The sequence below is a fragment of the Volvox carteri genome, assembly GCF_000143455.1.
Source record: "Volvox carteri f. nagariensis unplaced genomic scaffold VOLCAscaffold_44, whole genome shotgun sequence".
Taxonomy (NCBI): Eukaryota; Viridiplantae; Chlorophyta; class Chlorophyceae; order Chlamydomonadales; family Volvocaceae; genus Volvox; species Volvox carteri.
The window spans coordinates 139,855-160,038 of NW_003307587.1; the positions used below are offsets into that span (position 1 = coordinate 139,855).

Genomic DNA, 20,184 nt, shown 5'->3' on the forward strand with positions numbered 1-20,184 from the left:
TGGTGTGTATTAGGGGGTATGTGTTTAGGCGGATGCGTTAAGAAATACACATGCACACATATAACCATACAAACATACATACAGATACACACACAGAGAGAGCACACATACAGAATATACATATCTACAAACACACACACAGATGTAAGAGAGGCGCACACGGGATTTTTACTTCTTGTCGCATTGCTTTGCTTCGTCTGGGGTTGTGTGTCCTTTGTGAGGGGGGGGAACGTATCTCCCCCCCTCCCGAGTGCAAAGATAATCCCTTCTATCTGTAACGCTTACCCGTACATCAGTGAGAGATATTTTAGGTGCTCCTAATCCTCCTGCTTCATTTGCGCTCTTTTTCCTCATTTTCGTTAGTTCGTTAGTTTTGAGTTTTTATTTTTGCACCCAGAGACACCCAGATGCCAGGGGTGCTGGGCTTCTGGGATGTATTTACACATACAGTTTTTGGAGTCAGCGAATATAACAGTAAATGATATTGTTTAGGGATTTTTATTTTATGCAATTTACGCATTACGTGTGTAGATACGGCCAGATGAAGTGTGGAAGAGGAGACAAGGAATGGCTCTCTGGGTATGAGAGGACAGGTAAATGTACGGATGTATGTTAGCGTACGGCAATGCGTCACCATGTGTGCTAATGTAGCGCATACAAGAAACCTAGTCAGTGGGTACGTAAATCTGTTTCTCGTGGGCGCGTACGGCAAGTGTACGGCTGACATCGTGTGTGGCCATGGCACATGGCTTGGCTCGGCTCGCTGCTTGCTGATGTGGATTTTGGATTGCACAAATATTATATATATTATACACTGGGATGTTGAATGCATATCAAAAAATATGATCGCGTGGTTACGTATACATTATTGCCTGGGTGAAATACATGCAGTCGCCCGATTACTCTCTTGCTTTGGTGTCCGCCAGCACTCCGCTGCCGCTGCTGCTGCGTTCCTGCCATGCAGCCTTTGTCGTTTTTGCTGCTGTTGCTGCAACTTGCTGCTACTGCTCTTGCTGGTTTCAATAGAGTCGTGCATGCAATAGTTTATGTGTAGATTCTTATATTACAGGCAGGCGGCTCGGCAGAGGTTAAGGCCCGACTTCTGCTCCCGGCCGACCCGGGTTCAAATCCGCCTGCCGGCTCTTCAGGTGTCTGAGGAGTGATGCAATGGGAGGGGGCCCACCATCATATGGACGATGTAGGACGTGATAAAATCAACTTGCGAGCTAATCAGGAACTAAATTGATGCGCCGTTGATCCGCTAGGTTTGGTTGGATGCTGGTGGCGAGTTGCCGAACCCAACGAATACATTCTGAAGTCGGATGGGGTGACGGATTAGGGTGCCCCTCTAGCAGGGGAGAGCAGGGACTGCCCCGGGAAAGGGGGCCGCTGGCGAAGTTAACCACCCTGTAACAACATACATACACGGCGTATTGGTATCTGAATAACGCCTTTCTGCAAGATTAAAATCATGCTTGCAACAGTTGTAAGGATATACTATAATGGTTCTTCCCACCCACGCACGCTCTCTCGCTCTGTGTAATGCAATTCGTTGCGTGTTTCTTTTCCTGACCGTGAGGCACCCCCCCTTGAGGCAAACTGATGCTGAGCAGCTAGGTGTTGTTCGCCTGCGTTCACGATGAGTGAGCTCTGAAAGGAGTATCGCTTTCGCTATACGCATGATGATTAGCTTCTATGTATGTATGCGTGTATGACTTAGATTAGACTGTGGGCCGCGAGAGCCGGGGGCCGAAGCCGAAACACAGCGCAAGGGTCGGGAGCACACAGCACAAGTCGGTTAGTCTTGTGTGCTCCCGACCCCGACTCAGACTGCCAACACTCTACGCAGCCACTCTGCAGCCCGATGGCGCTGCAGTGAAAACACCACAAAGGGCTCTCAGGTCCCGCTAGAACGAGTCCACAAGGTGCGTGTATGTATGTATGTATGTATGGGCGTATGTGACACCAAATCAAAGGATGTATGTAGGCGGCATAAAGAGACCGCCGCCACACTGCCGGTTCATTTGAGGACCCCCTAAAAACATTGTGACGGCAGATCTAATAAAGTTTAACTCCTTTTCCGAAAGGGGGGCGCTGGAGCTGCAAACTGTTGTAAAGATAAAATAAAATAAAAATGCCGTCATCATCGAATTAATGAAAGAACCCACAGCGGCAATCATGTCGGTAGCCGCATTAGTCGAAGGTGGAGCAGGAAGTTGTCCATGGCTGCCTGTCCTTCAGACGGCTGGTCTTCTCCATTAGCCACATACGATGACGCGTGACTTCGCCATGTACGGCAGATGTATGTTGCAAGTTGCTGATAACCTGGTGATGAAATGGGCATCGTTTCCATGTTAATTACAGGCAGAAAAAAATAATTTTTTACTAAATGCAATTCCGTTTGTAATGTTCAAGGGTCGGCGAAGGGAGGGCGCAAGCGCAGAAACGATCGCCACGTATATTGCTGGCAGACGCTGCTGCTGGCAAAGCGTGCGGCGCACCGGGCCCCGAACGGCGGTTGATAAGCAACCGCCGCTAAGTGCCGCAATTCATGTCAGTTTGATTCTGTCCCGTGCGTCCTGTTTTGGAGTATGGTAGAAGGAAAGCCGCCAGGGCCCTTTCAGGCAGATCACCAAACCGCCGCGAGTCGGCCCGGCAATGGCATGTATCCCTAGAGAAAATGTGATAAGCGTGTAGTATATGAAAACTGGATTGGAATAAACTGCGACTTTTATTTCCAACTACGCTAGATCAGTCAGAGCACAGCAGCATATATACCGGGAGATATCTGTAACTTAGGTTGGATAGCCTATGGCTAAGTTATCATTGCACGCTGCCAGCGTTTGTAAACTGCAAAAATAGATATGTTTACGCGCTTTAAAGAAAGATCTCCAAGACAGTTGAAGACGCCAGCAGATGCATGGGAGGTGCGAAGGAGCGAAATACGAGTCGCGCACCCCTTCCACTAAGCGAGATTACGCCCTTAGGTGTGGCGAACATGATCCCTACGAACTATGGTGTCCACGATGTTTTCTTTAAGATTTTGATATAAAATAATTTATTTTCTATCGATTGATGCTTAAATTTCAGAGACGCGGTCCAAAAGAGGAGCTCAAACCTATGCGGCAAGGCAAGTTGCCGCGAAGAGACCTGGGAGATGGCGGGTTGCAAGATGGCTGAAGCAGGGTATATGATAATGCACGATGGACAAATTACACACAGATTCTTCGCGCGTGGATTCTTTCCATTTCGATCGGCACTGATCGACAATAACTATTGGCCAAGGACAACACGGTCTCTGCTTGCAAGGACCCCGGTCACGGGTAGCCAGAGGGCGTTTCAAAGAGGCTAGGAAACGCTGCAATATTACGTATTGCTTAATTGAATAATTGGTTGCAATGAACCAACGCCAGCAAGACCGCTTCCTCAGCCAGCGCACAACCATGGACCTGGAGGTGTTGGAAACCAATCTACATCCCACGAACTTAATCCAAAATCGCGAACCCAAAAGCATTGGGCAAATATTATAACCCTTGGCTGTACAAGTACCACGATAGAGCCTCAGGCAGGGAGAAAAGATCGTGCGACCAACCGCTGCGACACAATCAAGCTGATGCTACTGATGGGGCGCTTCCGTCACGCATCGGCATAACGCACGAGCGGCAGATTCTGAAATGCACTTTGGCGCATCTGCAACATATGCCATTAACGTCAGATGCAAGATAGATAACACTACGCGAGTGGCAGGAGGTGGGTGGCAGCAATGTAGGGCCCGAAAGCCAATCGATGAAAGTCACCCATCCCCGGCATACCGGATGCAGATCATGCGCGGTGCCCAGTTTGAGCGCTAAGATGAAAGCACACCGCTCTACAGTTTAAAAAAGCTTCATTCAACCCAACTCTTGCTGCTTTGCATTGCAACGCAGCTCAGTTAAGTCTTAATCCCACCCCCCTGACCTGTTCGGTTCTGACGCATCACCATCGCATCACCAGTCCAACCCAAGCGCGACAACTCATCATGCAAAGTGTGGTGGCCCGGAACATATCTGCGGACAAAGCCGCAGCCGCAGCCGCAGCCCCACAGGCATAGATACATACAGGCACAAGCACACAAAGAGAGTTAAACTCAAACACAAACAAAGGCACACCGACAGAGCAATGTCTAACAATCAATGATCACTGAACCCCTCTTGGCTGTCCTGAATGGCGCCTGATCGAGCTGTTGCAGAAGCATGTAGCCTTGTCATGCCATGCACAGTAAGCCCAGCCCAGTCCCAGTAGTCCTAGTCCCAGCCACCAGCCTATTTCAGGCCCAGTCCAGCCACCAGCCTATTTCAGGCCCAGCCCAGCCACCAGCCTATTTCAGGCCCAGCCCAGCCACCAGCCTACTTCAGGCCCATTCCTTCGCCAAGAGTACCGGGGACCTGAACCACGGAAGAGATCCACGCGATAACATTTACTTACTTGGTCGACAGGAAGCAGCAGTACATTTGTGCAGCCGTGACGGGTTTTAGTTTATATGCATGTGGGGGAGGGGGTGAGAGAGCCCCAGGGGAACGGATCGGACGGTATGAATGGTGTGTGAACGGGAAAGGGAGGGCACAAACCGTGACGTGTCAGGAGACCATGAATGACGTTTAGGGTTGCGTGGGGTTGGGAGGACGCTTTGGCGAGTCTCAAAATAAGTCGTTTACCATTTTTACGAGCAGAGGAGACCAGCGTTACCTGCCAAGGCGTTCCGGCAAGCCTATGTGGCCTTCATTGGAGTATCAGCTTATTATGAGCTGTCATGGAACTTTTGTTTGCCTTGGCCCATGTAAAGCCCTCTATCTTGCTTCAAAATAGGATGGTAGCTTTTAGGTTAATGAGTATAATCTGCTTGGAAGATACCATGTAACAGGAACTTTTAACTTCGGCTTGGGCCGCGGCCGCCGTCGGTGGCAGGCGCTTTAAGAATGCTGATTGCACCGAGATTGGAGGCGATAGACACGCTTAGCACGGCGGCAGACACGCTTTGAATCTAGTAGCGTGACGTAAACCTTATTAATTGTTAGTACTTTTACTAGTTTGCCTTACGCACGCATCACATTACGAACGTATTCCTCGCACCGTTTCGGCGCTGCCAGACGTATTAACGCCCCACTTTGCGTCGCTTCGTCTTCCCTGGTAACGGAGGTCGAAAGCTAATGCTTTCCATAATTGTCGACCCCGTAAATCCAAAGTTCGAAGGCAGAATTTATTGTGCCCAAGATCAACCCATTCGGGAGTTGGGGTTACACGAGCAGCGCGGTTGGCGGCCACGATCGGGTAGTTTTTGTTTCCTTGTAAGAAAATTATCACGAGATAAACATTTTTTAAATGTAAAAATAAATGAACACAGGCAAAGGTCTGAAAGCCAGACGAAAGTTCCATGGGTTGCCTAATTCGTTAATGCGCCGAGCAAGTAACAAGTGCGAAGCTTTTAATCCAGGACACTCGATGAAAGTGACGGTTGTAAAGTCCTTTTTACCCAAATGAAATCGCTTTCACCTAATATCCCTACCTGGTCCTGCTTCGTTATACGGCCTCGCATCAAGAGAATTTGATCATCCTGCAGCCCCGCATAAGTCCTTCACCTTACTCAGGGAAATTACTCGCGCTGCCGTCCCGTTGTGGTCTCCGTACAACCTTGCGTACAAAGGTAAAACATGGCTTGGCCCCAACAAATGCACAAGTAAGCCAGCGGGGCGAGGCACACTTCTCGCTCCATCTTTGTATTTTTATTACGTAGATCAATTTCGGCAATGGTTCACGGAATACGAACCGCCCAGTTTGAAGGGTGAACTCTGTTGTGACTTTGCGCTTAGATTTTATCAGTAGTAATTCAAAAAGTATATTTTTCTGCTTCAGGAACGACGTTGCAGGAGCCGCTCTGTAGTGCAAGGCGTCGGCGTGCTTGCCGGAGGCTCATGGAGGACCTTGCGGAAGTCCTTACAGAATTCCATCCCTCAACTGGCAAAGTACCTCATCTTGATACATGTGGGTTGATAAGTAATGTTTGGTATGTCGCGTTTGCTTGCGTGCGAGCTGCAAGTTGCACTTGCCGCCGTTTGCAAGAGAGGGGTCTCCACGGCATCGTTGGCTGACTTTGGCAGGGATGCGAACTGCAAACGCAAGCCATAGTTTCAAATAAAAGCTTTTACTTGCTGCTGTGCAACCCTGGTTGCTTCATATTCGGTGTTGATGCCATTTCCCGAATTGCAGTGTCCCAGGCCCACCTGCCGATTGCAAGAGAACTTCCCAACAATGATAGTTTAAGGTTGGAGGAGTATTTGTCGGCAGGCTCCTTTGCTGTCCTTGACGCTGCGCTCCACTCTATCTGCGAGTCGCAAGCCACGCTACCAGAGACCAACGCTGGGTCCAGCGCACCGAGCTCCTACTATCACAGCCATCAGGATCAAAATGCACTGACGGTGCGGATGGGTTGGGCATAGTCATCGTCCTGTTAGTGTACCGTGTGCCATGCCAAACGGCCATAATTTCTGTTTGGCGCTTGCGGAACAACTCTTTCCCGCTTATAAAGCTTACATATCTTCCCCAAATCTGTTGCTCCAGGGCCAAGGCACGAACCCGATGTTGGCGACAAGACAAGGTGCGCCACGTTCTTGCATGCTGCGTATTCATGTGAGCTTGTTCCCTGTATTCTACAAACGTCCATAAATAAACTACATTCATCATCTTGCATCTTTTGAAGAGTCGAACGGACTAACTGATGCGCGAGCGAACGAACGACTGGAGCCACCGTGAAACCTGCGAATGGTTTTCCGCACACAGGTCGCACCAGCCTAGCCCAGCCATGGTACGGCGACATGAAACACATTGCCGGTGCCACAGAATCCCCAAAAGGAGTGTTATATCGTTACATAACTGCCGTCGCGGTGTACAGAGTACTTGCAAAAGCGCAAACAACGGAATCTGCTCGCCTCCGTCTGGCCATGGCATGAGACAATGCCGTTCTTTTCCCTTACCCCGTATGAATAACGCCGGCCGCGCATGGGACACACACTCTCGGGCTTTTCCTGCAGGGTTTACATCCGGCCAACTGGCGGCATCTACTACTGGCCAGACGCTGCAACAGCAGACGCAGCAGCACCAGCAACAGCAGCAGGAGCACCAGCACAGGCAAGCCGCAGACGGCGGCCAGGCTGCCGCCAGCGGGACCGGTAGCAGCGGCCTCTTCCCCAGGCAGATGAACCCGCAACTGGCGCAGCCCCCGACGCCACAGCAGCAGCAGCAGCAGCAACCATCGCAGCATCAGCTGCAAGAGCTGCAACACCAGCACCTCCACCAGCATCAACATCAACATCAGCATCAGCAGCATCAACAACAGCAGCAGCAGCAGCTGTTGCAAGGCACACGGACGAGTCCTGCACAGCAACCCTCGGCCCCTGCGCAGCAGCCACAGCAGCAGCATTCACTGCAGAACCATCAACAACAGCAGCAACAGCACCAGCAGCACCAGCAGCAGAAGCGACCATCATTAGCCTCAGGTGGCGCAGCATGTTCTAGGGGACCCTCTCGATCAGAATCGAACTCAAACGGTAGCAACCAAATCTCCAGAGACGCCACAGTCCCTCCCCCCCACGAGAGCAGTACTGGAGAGGTACGATACGAGAGCCGTACGGATATTCAATAATCTGAGAGGTCTCGTGACACGTCAGTATAATATACCCAGATTCCTGCTTTTCCCCCATGATTTCCCCACAAACACAAATCGCACATACATACATACATACATACATACATACATACATACATACATACATACATACATACATACATACATACATACATACATACATACATACATACATACATACATACATACATACATACATACATACATACATACATACATACATACATACATACATACATACATACATACATACATACATATGCACGTACATACGCACGTACGAACGCATGCATGCAGCGAAGGCACCTCTTCATTTCGGCATCCCAAGATGTGTCAAGTGGGTGGTCGGGTAGTGAAAAGTTGTAACGGATGGTCGCGGCTACGTCTGGCTGCCCAACTGCTTCCGATTCCCTTGCTGGAACCGGGGAAACCTATCCTTTTCCCCCTCCCCCTGGTCTACTGGTTTCAGAGTGGGCCGCGGGCTGATTCGGGGCCGATGGAGGTTCAGGTGGCCAGGGCAACGGGCGCCACCGCCGCCGCCGTCGTCACCACAGTGGCAGCCGGGGCCGCGGGTGGCGGGGGCGGCAGCGGCGCCAGCGGCAGCCGCGGTGACGGGCATGTCGCCAGTGGGCCGGCGGCGGGGCCCGCCGGTGGCGCTTCCGACCAAACGCATCCTCCCCCTCCCCCGCCAGAAGTTAGCACTCCCCCTGCAGAGGGCCGCAAGCTGCGAGAAGAGGAGCAACGTGACGTGGAGGAGGTGGGGCGGGGTGAAGAGCTGGTGGGGCGGTGGCTTCGGTCGGTGCGGGCCCTTAGTGCGGGTGTGAATGTTGGAGTCGTTGGTGGTGCCAGGCCTGCATCGCATCGCGTGCTTAGGTACGTGCTCAGGATATGTATAGGTCTTAGTCATGGCCACATACATATAGGTTATAATAAGGGTTTGGCACCACTGGTAAGGCGCGACCATTGCCCCCGGGAGATCCCGGGATCGATGGTGGAAGGCATTGCGCCCCTAGTTGATGGACGATGGTGACCTGGGATAAAGTTAACCTGCGAGCCGACCAGGAACGGAGTTGGGCCGCTGTCGACCCGGCAGATTCCGTTGGATGCTGGTGGTGGGCGCGGAAACTGAGCGATCCACTGAGAAATTGACTAGGGTGACTGGATGAGGTTGCCCCGAAATACCGGGGAAGGCAGGGTTTCGCAGGATAGCTGCCACGGGCGAAGATACACCCCCCTGTTTCACACATCATATAGGTCTTAGTTGGCAGGGAGGTGCCATGACAGGGTTGTGCAGATGCAGGTGCAGGTGCAGGTGTGGTGTGAGGGCATCTGGCTCTACCAGGGTGTTGGCCCTCGAGTCTCACCAATTATTGCCGCTCAGGTTGGGCTTAGTGAGTTTGTAGCGCAATCGCGTCAATCAAAAAACAGTAAGGCTCGGCCCCCTTTTTTCTTCCCAACCTTCGCGACACCTGTATCGGGAGGCAGTTCGTCAATTTGGCTTGGAACGCAAACTACAAGCAAGGCGACGCGGTGCGGCTGGAGTTCACTGGCCCCAATGTGGGCGCGCGGACTACGGGTCGACTGATGGCAGCGGCGACGGCGCAGCTGATGCGCCGTGGCGTTGCTGCGGCGCAGGCAGGCCAGATTACCGGTCTCAACACTAGCATTCGATCGGCTATGGAGCGCCATTTGCCAGTCAAAAGGGATAAAGCCCATTTAGGTGAGTCGTCATAGCTGCCATGGTGTGAAGGTTTGATGCTTTTGCGGCATGGTGCTGTATGCATATGCGGACTAGCTGAGCCAGCATTGAGTATAGGATGCGACGGATTGCGCTGAGGCTCAGGCGCACTGAGTGGTAGGGTGTGGGGACGGGGACGAGGAGATGCGTGGAGGAGAAAGCCACGTCTTCTGCGTGCAAACGTATTGCGATGATAATCCACGGCAATGGCGATGGTGGCGACGGCGGCGGCGGCGGCGGGGATGACCACTGCGACGATGATGGAGACGGCAGTGAGCGCAATGGCGGCATTTAAGGCAATGACGGCGACGTGTTCGCCACCCTCTTGACAGGCCCTCTTTACCCTGCCTTTCTCTCAATTCTTTGCCCCTTTCCTCAACTGCGCATAAATGCCCAGCAGTTTCGCCTACTTGCACCTCTGTAATGTAGTCCTATGTAGCTTTCCCCTCCTTGCCCTAACGTTAGATTTTCCACCGCCAACTCCCAACTCGGCCAACTCCCAACTGCTCAGAAGGTGACAAGGGGACAGAGCTCCTAACCGAGGCCCTTAGGCACATTACGGAACAGCTGATGTCACGGGGCGTGGATCCTAGATCCATAATTGAAAACCACAGCAACGGTACTCCCCCCGGCGGCGGTGGCGCTGCTACAGCCGTCGCGGCAGCAGCTGCCGCCGCCAATGGCGGCGCTGGCGGCAGCAAGACCAGCCTCGGCAGCATCGGTGACAACAGCGCTGACACAGCGGGCCTCAAGCTGCCGTCGCCGCCGCCAGTGGCGGCGGGAGCGATGGTGGGGATGCCGCCGCCAGGTGGCGCAATGGACCTCATACAGCTCCAGCAGCAGCAGCAGCTGCAGCAGCAGCTGCAGCTACAGATGCAAATGCAGCAAGCGCCTCAGTTTCAGCAACTCATGCTTGAAGCAACTCGGGAACACCACCAGCCAACTGGGCCCATGGGCAGCACGGGCGGCCCGCCACTGGTAGACTATGGAGGGTTTTTCAGCCCCACCGGCGAAACTGGGCCGGTTGGTGTTCCGGCTGCCGGGGGGGGGGTGTCGGATATTTTACAAGAGGCCTTTAGGGCCTTTGCAGCCGAGCAGGAAGCAGCTGCCGTTGCTGCCGCCGCCGCCGCCGCCGCCGCGGAAGGCGGCGACGGCAGTGGTGGCGACATGGGTGCCACTGCTACGATGATGGACTTCCAAGCGGCCGCAGCCGCGGCAGCGTCGTCCGTACTTCCCAATGCAGCGACGGCTGCCGTACCGCTTTACCAACGGACGACATGCAGCGTCACGATGATAGACGTGGGCCATGACGAGTCCGAGCTCAGTAGCCCGCACGCTGCCGCCGCCGCCGCGGCGGCGGCTGCCGCCGCAGCCGCGGCCGGCGGGACACTTTTGTCGGAAGGCATGCAGGGCGCGTGCGGTCCTCCGGGATTCCGCTCAGGCCAGTGGATACCGACCGGTCGTAGCATGGTTGGCGGCAAAGCTGCGACACTGCCCTCCTCGTCATCTTCGCTGCAGACGACGGCCAGCGCGGCGGCGGCGGCAGCGGCGGCGGCGGCAGCGGCGCTGCCACATCAACAGCAGCAACAAATGCTGCACCACTCTGCCGCCGCCGGCTGCGCTGCTGGCGGAATGATGTCCTCGTTCGGTGGACCGCCCACTTGCATTAGCCCGCCACCTGGCCCCGAAACCAGCGACAAACGGCCGCTGTCACCGTCGCGATTCGATACTGGAAGCCCTCACCGTCTGAGTAACGCAATGTCCATTCTGCGCAACAGAAGCGCAGACCTAGGGAGCCTGGACATGATCATGGTGCGATGCCTGCGTGGAATGCCGTGCTGTGCTGTGCTGCAGGGTTCGACACTGACCTTCCTGAAACTTGCGGGATCCCCCGTACCTCCCAAATTTTCCTTACGGAGGGGCCCCCGTACCAGGCTCCTGTACTGGCCGAAAACCTTACGGGGCCCCCCGTAACCCCGCAAAACCTTTACGGGGACACTGTCCTTGGCTGAAACGCTGTGGAAAGTGACGCTTTGCATTTTTTTGCCCTGTAAATCGTTATTTTTGTTATTTTCCCGTGAACCATTACACACGGGGACACGGCACACTCAGCGAAAGCCAAGCGCCTTGGCCGCCGCGGCCGCCCATCCCTTCTGCTCCTCTTTCTCGTCCTCCTCATCATCAAAATCCTCATCCACGCACGACTCATCGGTATCTCGTTCTACGTCGGTCTAGTAGTCACTGTCACTAAAAGCCTCATCGTCACTAGCGGGGTATGTTGCTTGTACCAGTACTTCAATCTCTGGGTCAGTCGCAACCTCCTCATTATCATCCGCTCCGTATGGATTCAAATTAATTTTGCCAACGTCAGAAAACAACTTGTGAATAATGCCTGTATAACCCTTACGCGAGTAGATCTCAGCAGCCTAATCAATCAGTGGCTTCGCCCCGGTATCAGCAGCAGGTCCCAACATCCCCACACGAAGTAGTGAATCAAGTGTGTGGCCTTATCCTTTATATGGTCCGTCCTCTCCCCTACAGGGCCCCGTACGGCCTCTTATAAATCCTTAAAATCCTTACGGGAGCCACCGTAACCGGCCTTCGGCCGGTCCGGGGGCGGCCCCGTACGGGGCGCTTCGCGCCCCAAAATCCTTACGGGAGCCACCGAAAAGTCCTACGGGCCCTGACGGGGATACCGAAAAAAGGCCAAAAACTTACGGGCCCCGTACGGGGTGTCGAACACTGGTACATATGTTAATATTCGTGTATGCGGCCGTGTAGCTAAGTGGATACAGAGTGCCCTTCCTAAGGGCAAGGTGACCTTGCCCTTGATCACAGTGTGCTGTGATCCCGTAACGTATGATGTGTGTATGTGTCTGTTACACCTCGGTTGCGTTACCCAGTTAGAGAGGTGTAACGAGTACCCATACAAGCCAGAGGCCCAAGAACCTAAGAGCCGCACAACATGTTAGATACGGGACAAATGGTCGGGGCGTGATGCTGGGTGCAGTAGCGGCGTACCTGCCGGGGTGCTGGCAGAGCTCCTTTCTTTTGCAGAACGGTTATTATAAGATAAAAAAGGCTTGGATCCTAAGCAATCATAGAGCTTCGAAATGGTAAAAATAATGTTGCGAAAAAGGTCTTGCATTGAAGAACGTTTGATCGACGTGCTGAACAGACATGCCGTCCCGCCCCACCCCAATATATCGGCATTTCCGACGCTCCCATGTGCAACAGTTTCCACTTCATCTGATTCGTTTGCATTTTCCACCATAATAGCAGCATCATAGTCCTAGTACATTCTTGTACCCGCTAGCCCGCTTTGATTGTCATATCAGACAGCTTTGCCGTACCTGTCGTACCTGTCGCATCTGCAGAGCAACGACTACTTCATGGACGGCGTCGATCCCTTGCTCAACGACGGACGACAGCCATCCATAGCGGATAAGTTCCTCATGTACATAGACGGGGGCGGGCACCCAGGCATGCAGCCTGGGGGCCTCATCGGGCTTGCCAGCGGCTTTCCGTTGGGGCCCATACCGTCCGGCACAGCCGGCGACGCCGCCGCTGCAGCAGCGGCGGCTACTGCAGGAGGACCGCAGCGCCAGCTACCGGCAGCTGGCCTACACTCCAGCGGTGCCGGCGGCGCTGGCGGTAGCGCCTCCGCCGCCGCCGTTGACGTGTTTCAGAATCCTCACATGCCGCAGGCCGCGGTGGACGGCACATGCGGCGGCGACGCCACGCCTGGAGGGGGAGGCGGCGGCGGCGGCGGCGGTGGCGGCAATTGCCTCATGGGCCAGGACCCGCGGATGATCGTGTACGACATGGACGCTATGATGCGGAGCCAAGCGCCGACGGCATTCGGCGGCGGCGTTGGCGTCACCACCAGCGCTAAGCCCCAGTCATTTTGTCGACCCAGTGATAACACACTCAACACCGGTAACGGCTCACATACCAGGGAGCCTCTCCCCAGCGTCGACGGCGGCGGCTCGCCAGCGGCGCCCTTCGGAAGCAGCTTTGCGTTCGCAATGGCTCAGTACGGTAACTGTCCCGCCGCCGATGGCGGCGGCGACGTGGGCAGCGTGGACGGTCTCGCTAGGATCACCTCCGCGCCGCCGGGCGTCCTAGGAGATGAGTCAGCCTTCTGCCCGCGAATGTCTTCTGCTCACGCCCACGGGCTTTCGATGGCACACGGGAAAGGCATGTCGTACAGCGTGCCGTACAGTCACGGTCAGGGCCATCCGCTCGCCATGAATTCGGCGCCCGCGATTTGGACTGGTTTGGGGGACTCAAACCTGGGCGGCATGGATGTCTATTCGATGGAGCACATGGCAAGTATGCCGGCAATCCGCGGGGGAATAGGGGCGCAGTGTCAGGAGGCTGGTGACGGAAGCTCCCTCCGCTGCCACAGCCTTCGGGGATTTAGCGCCGATGGCGCAGGTGGTTCCTTGGGGGGCGAACATTTACGACACACGGCATTTTTCCCCCACACGTGCGCAAGTCAGCAGCAGCACCACCAGCAGCAGCAGCACCACCACCAGCATTACCAGCAGCAGCATTACCAGCAGCAGCATTACCAGCAGCAGCATTACCAGCAGCAGCATTACCAGCAGCAGCATTACCAGCAGCAGCATTACCAGCAGCATCAGCAACACCAGCTGCAGCCCTTGCAGCATCTGCAGCAGCAGCACCATCAGAAACACCAATTGCAGCAGATGCAGCAATCTCAGCACTCATCGTCATCATCGCAGCAGTTGCACAGCCGCCAGGTGGGTTTTACTTTTACAAAACCCACCAGGGGACATCGAAAACAGTAAAGCCAGGCAAGGGTCAGAACAGCGGCCGCTGGAGTCGTTGCACGAGAGAGGAGACGAAGCAGAACAGTGCGAAGGAGGGCGTGAAGGAGGAAGCTGTATAGCAGCCAACAGCGTTTCGCAAACAAGCAAGGCTTACAGCTGAAGCAGCCCTTTGTGTGTATAAGGAACGAAGGGTTTATAACTAGATGCGTGAGTTTTGCCCCACGTTCATCACCATTAATTTTTGGTTGATAATGGGCAGAAAAAGAAGCAGAGAAAATGAATTCCTGCTACTATACCTGACTGTTGCGCCTGCCGTACTTGCTGGTGCTTGCTTGTTGTGCAGGGAATGCCGGCACCGCCGGGATCCGCTGTGGAACGGCAGCAGCAAGTACGGCAGCTACAGCAGCAACAGCAGCTACAGCTAGAGCAGCTACAGCAAGAGCAGCAACAGCAGCAGCAGCAACAGTTGCAGCAGCAACAGTTGCAGCAACATCAACATCAGCAGCAGCAGCAGCTCTTTGCCCAGCTCTTTCCTGGAGCTCAACAGGCGGTGTGTGGCGGCGGCGGGGGATCTGCGGGAGGTTCATCTATCAGTATCTCCCCCAGCACCATGATGTCGCCCACTGGCAACAGTCCCGTCATGCATTTCATGCCAACGAGCTTTCCACCACAACGAGATGACAGCGGATGCCTCAGCATAGGCCATAAGGCCCACATGCTACCCAGAATCTCCACAGCTGTCGGCCTCCCTCCCCATTTCCAGCCGCCGCCAAGCCCACCATCCGTCGTACGTAACATGCGCGGAGGCTGCGCCGCCGCCAACAGTGTCCGCGCGGGCGGTGGCGCTGCCGCCGCCGCCGCCGCTGGTCAGGCCCCTGCCCGCAGCCCTAGATCGTCGGCGCCGGGAACGCCCCGAAGTCCCCGAGCGCCAGCAACAGGGACGCCACGGAGTCGTACAAAAGCTGGCTGTACGCCGCTATCCGCGCCTTCGCCTGGCGCGGTCAAGGCCCAGCTTGATGAGATGATGCGCGTCGACCCGGTGGCGGCAGCGGCTGCCGCCGCAGGTGGCGGCAGTGGCATGTCTGAGTCCTTAGCCGCAGCAGCGGCAGCAGCGGCGGTGGCAGCTGTTGCGGCAGCACCGGAAGCGGCGCTAGCCGCGGCGGCAGCTGCCGGCCTCATCGTTGCAGAGGACGCCGGTGCGGCCGTCGACAGTCCTGGCGCCAGCGGTGGTGGTAACCTCCGCCGCAGCCGTCGGGAAGCGAGAGGAGCCAGGGGCTCAACCCTGGGAACGGCACGGACTGGTCGAGGAGGTCGCAGCCGGGGTACCGATGACGATGACGAGGACTACGCCACCGATGCTGATGAGGATGCCCTTAGCTCTGATGACGGCGACGATGAGGGCGGCGGAGGTGGCGGCGGGGCCGGCCGTGGCGGCGGCGGCGGCGGGGGCGGCACCACAAGCGGGGAGGGCTACGTCGATGAGGATTCCGTACTTGTCGTAAGGGCTGTACGGGACGGCGTACGGCGCGAGATCACCAAATCCGCCCTGCGGAAGGTGCGCGAGTGCCCCTGGAAGCGGCAGTCTGCGGGAGGTTTACGGGAAAGTTGTGGAAATGCGCGGGAAGGGCGCGGGGAAAACTCACCAAGGGGGTGTGCAACGCCAGTGTATAAATAGGTTGTGCCTCTGTTGCAAAGTTCTTCTTGCCCATGCCGTGCGTGCAAAGGTCCCCGGGGGCCGGTGTAAGTGTATATCCTTTGGAGTAAGGAGCGTACAGGTTCAGATCTTCGAAAAGACGCCGGAAACCCCGGATCCCTTCCCTCTCAGAACCCAGCTCCTTTCCTCCTGGGCAGCTAAAACATCCAGCCTTCAAATGTCGCTCGCCCCTGACCGTGACTTGTTGCTCGACTCGAAGCTTTGATGGAAGGAAGGAAGGAAACCCAATGGCGGTCTCCTGGCATCCGCTCATGCGCTGAATGTCGCGCATTCACCAGTCGAAGCCCGTTGTGAGGAAACCAGCCACCATCTGTAACCATCCGTCACCATCGTTTGTTCGAACACATGCGGCCGCCACCTGCCGCAGCCCAGTCGCCGCCTTCAGCACCGCCCACCTTTAAAAGTTACGGACAATCCCCCACCCCAGGTTTACCATCTGCCGATTAACGAGGCCGCAGCGGCGCTGAACATCGGGGTCACGGTACTGAAAAAGTATTGCCGCAAGTTCCGTGTACCGCGCTGGCCGTATCGGAAGCTGCAGAGCATGGCCAAACTGATCGAGTCGTTCGAGCGTTACAAGAAGAACGCATTTTCGAACGGCGACATAGAGGGCGCGGCAGATTGCCAGGTGGGCACGGGTTTTAGCGAGGTTTTAGAGTTTTAGAGATTTTTCCTTGTGATTTGGGGTTTTAGAACTGGTTTCAGAAAAATTTTACGACTTTATTGGACTACCTAAGAAGTCGAATTACAGGCAGAAATCCACGTATTGTCCACCAACTGTAACCCTCGTATATGTTTGTCCAAACAGAGCACTTAGAAGCATGTTTAAACTTCTTGACAATCCCGCGCTGTTAGGCCTTCCCAGTTTGACCTTGTACTGTCTGTACGACAGGACGTTATTGATCGGCTGTTGAAATTTCGAGAGGAGGTGTACGACAATCCGGACAAAGACATCGACGAGAGCGTCAAGAAGCTGCGGCAGGTGGGTACTTGCATTGCCAACGCGGCGGCCAGCCACGGTCTTCCGAAACCGGAATTGAATCCACCAAGTAAAAATAATGCGCCGGACCAAAAACATCTAACCATTCCGTCACCCGCGTGATTCAACTGAGCATTCAACACACTCTAAGTGTTGGACGTACATTACGGCGTAACGGCTCCCATTAAGCGCCAACCGCAGCCAAAGCCAGGTTTTATTTCAACGACGGAACATTCTCCATTCCAACTTTTAACGTAACCGGGTTTTTCATGTAATGTTTTCTCGTGAATGGCTGTACTTCAAGGCCAACTTCAAGATTGAGTACCGGCAACGCCAAGGTCAAACTCAGGGCGCCCCTCCTTCTACACTGACCAGGAGCTCACTCAATGGCGAGACTCCAGGTATGTATGTGGGGGGGGGGGCCTCTGGCAGCGGGCCAACTGAAGCTAGTTACATAGAGGCAGATGGGATGCAGCAGTGGGGAGAAAGACTCCGCCGCTATGGAGAGTCTGGGGGCCGTAGGGTGCCTTCCAACTCAACTCAACGGTTTACAACTCAGGGGGTGTGAGATTTACCCTAAATTGTCCGGACCCTCAACCTTTAAACCCTAAAACCCGGGAAACCACACGCCGCCGCACAGGAGCTGCGACCGGGGTTGGTGGCGCGCCTAGCAGCCACGATCTTCGACGGGACTTCGAAACTCTTTCGGTGAACGCGGCTTCCGCTGAGGTCACAGAGCCGCCGCCGGCTTAGAGGTCTGTCGGCTGCCCTTGACCCCCGTGTTGCTTGCATGACTGAGCTGTGGTGGGCACCTTTGCGTGCGGCTTATTTAGGCAGCCTTGTTATTTGGGCCCTTTCCTGCTTTGGCCATGTTTTTGTCCGGTTTTGGTCATAGCACAAAAATGCTTGTGCGTTGTGATGTCAACAATTTTCCCTTTGGAGGCAAACGTAAAATGATTACAACGTCGTACACACCGACGTACATCACTTCCTTGTAAGACAGGGACATCGGAGGGCGTGTGTGACACACTGCGCTGGGTTGCTTCGTTGGCTGATCTGCTGCTCGCCTACCGATCTATTGGAGGCTGACTTTCCCAAACTTCGGAAAACCCTTGTGATGACTGAGCAACCACATGTGCTTATGTACATGAGTGCGATGCCCGTGTCTCTGGGCGCGAGGTTGTCGTGGTCTGTGTGTCTGTCTGTGTGTCTGCCTGTCTGTCTGTCTGTATGTATGTATGTTTATGTGTGTGTCTGTGCGTCTGTCTTTTTTGTCCTTGTGCCTGCCTGTCTGTGTGTGTGTGTGTGTGTCTATCTATCTGTCTGTCTATCTACCTGCCTACCCGGCTGGAATGCTGGTTGTGCACACTGCCGTGTGCTGCCTGCGCAGCAAGACGTCTATCAATCCATTATCTTGCCGAAGCAGATGCGGCAATGGGATCTGGGATCGATCGGCCGTGGCCGTGTTGATGATTGACGTGTTGGTGACTTCCGTGTTGGCATCAGCGTTGGTGTTGGTGTGTTGACGGTTGTGGTAACAGCTAGGGAAGAGCGTTCGACAAGCGTTCGCGTTCGCATTAGCGTTCGCGTAATGTTGCTTCAAATCCACCCATCCACCCATCCATCCACCTATCCACCCATCCATCCATCCATCCATCCATCTTGATTTTTTAGTCAGCAGGACTTCAACGCCTCACCAGGAGGCGCGTGGGCCGCTACCACCTATGATGAGGAGATGACGCGGGACGCGACCCTGGCAAGACATGTCAGCAGACTAAGTGCTTGTTCTTTTGTTCTCTTCTTTAGGTTGCGGATGCGTGCTGCGATCTGGATGCCGCTGTCGTGTTACAGTTACGGATCTCCGCAGGCCGCGACGGCTATCGGCTTCATTATCACCACCACCCCGTGTCCAAGCTGAGAGGAAGGAGTTTAGGATTTTTAAGGTTTTAAGGTTTTAAAACCCGCAACACTCCATATCGCCGGAGCGGGGAGCCCATATCATCCGTGGTGGCAAGGCAAGAGGGAAGGAAAGGAACAGAAACTAGCATGCAGGGTGATGCTGCTGGAGGTGTGAGCGGGCGAGAGAGTGTTCGTGCATATGTAGTAAGTGCAGACGTCAATATGTCGATATGCACTCCGAAGTACGCGCGTGCGCATGCATCCCGCACGTGTGTGTGTGTGTGTCTGTCTGTCTGTCTGTCTGTCTGTCTGTGTATCAGTGCACCGTGCACGGGTGCATACAAGTATGTGTGTTCGTTGGTTATTAGCTTGTTGGCCGACCTGACGCGTCTGCCATCGTCCCAAGCATGCGGGCTTGTGCCCGAGCGGGAGCATGCATCTACTTCAGTTTCATTTTGCGGACTTCACTAGCCTGGAGGAGATAAGAGATGAAGCGCAACCGTACCTGAGGCAACCGCACCAAAGGCAAGTGTTTATGGTTTAAAAAGACGTTTGGCAGAGGGGGTAGGAAGAGGAAGAGCGGGAGGAGGAGGAGAAGGAGAGGGACGAGGAGGAGAATGACCTGGGAAAGAGGAGGAGGAGGTGCAGGAAGAAGAGGAGGTGCTGGAGAACACTGGGCTACACAGCGTGCGACTGTTGAGCGTGCAACGTCAACGATGGTGGAGAGCGTCGGAGAGGGATGACACGATGTGGTGCGAAGTGATGTGGAGGAACGCTCGATTTGTGCGTGGCAATGTGCGCAGGATGGCAGTTACCCCTGCGGCTGGGACGGGAAAGGAGGTTCTGCCGTGTTCAGCGCCGTTATCATATTGTTCGACTGGAACAACGCCTTGTGTATGTGGTAGGAAAATCGGGGCCAGGTATGATGGTGTCGTGAAAACCCATTTTCCACTGCTGGATGGTTGGTTAGTTCGTTAATCGTTGTTCCGTTGGATCTTGACAAGGGTTGTTTGATGAGGCTGGGCGGAAGTCATGTCGAATGCCGGTCCCCGGCAAGATCGCTATCCTTCTGTTCATGGGGGAAATGGTGATGCAGGAAGCACTTGAACGACTTCGGGCGTGTTAGATGTACAGCAGTGTACGGTTGTTGCCGTGCAGTGTACGATATAAGGACTCGGTCACGATCTCTCTTCTAGCATACATACAACTCTCGCTTCTCCTTTCTCTCCTAGGGATTAAGCGCAAGTAGTCAGGCGCTGCCCGTGCATCATCTAAATGATGCATGATGTCTTTTCTATTCGATATCTTATGTCTGGAGTTATCTTTTTTCCTTTTTTGTAGCGTAGCACATGCACACACATGGGTTTACTATGCAGA

The 20,184-nt window shown here is 54.6% G+C and overlaps 1 protein-coding gene across 1 annotated transcript; it reads left to right on the forward strand.

Annotated features, from left to right (window-relative positions):
- Window positions 1–6,612: 6,612 nt before the first annotated feature.
- VOLCADRAFT_118787 (RWP-RK domain-containing transcription factor) lies at window positions 6,613–17,661 on the forward strand (the record flags this gene model as incomplete). The annotated part of the gene is made up of 11 exons (XM_002954541.1): window positions 6,613–6,631; window positions 7,065–7,642; window positions 8,148–8,551; window positions 9,160–9,398; window positions 9,928–11,228; window positions 12,794–14,185; window positions 14,559–15,770; window positions 16,357–16,557; window positions 16,822–16,911; window positions 17,213–17,309; window positions 17,549–17,661. 11 exons carry the CDS (start codon window positions 6,613–6,615, stop codon window positions 17,659–17,661), a joined length of 5,646 nt encoding a protein of 1,881 aa, XP_002954587.1.
- Window positions 17,662–20,184: the final 2,523 nt, after the last annotated feature.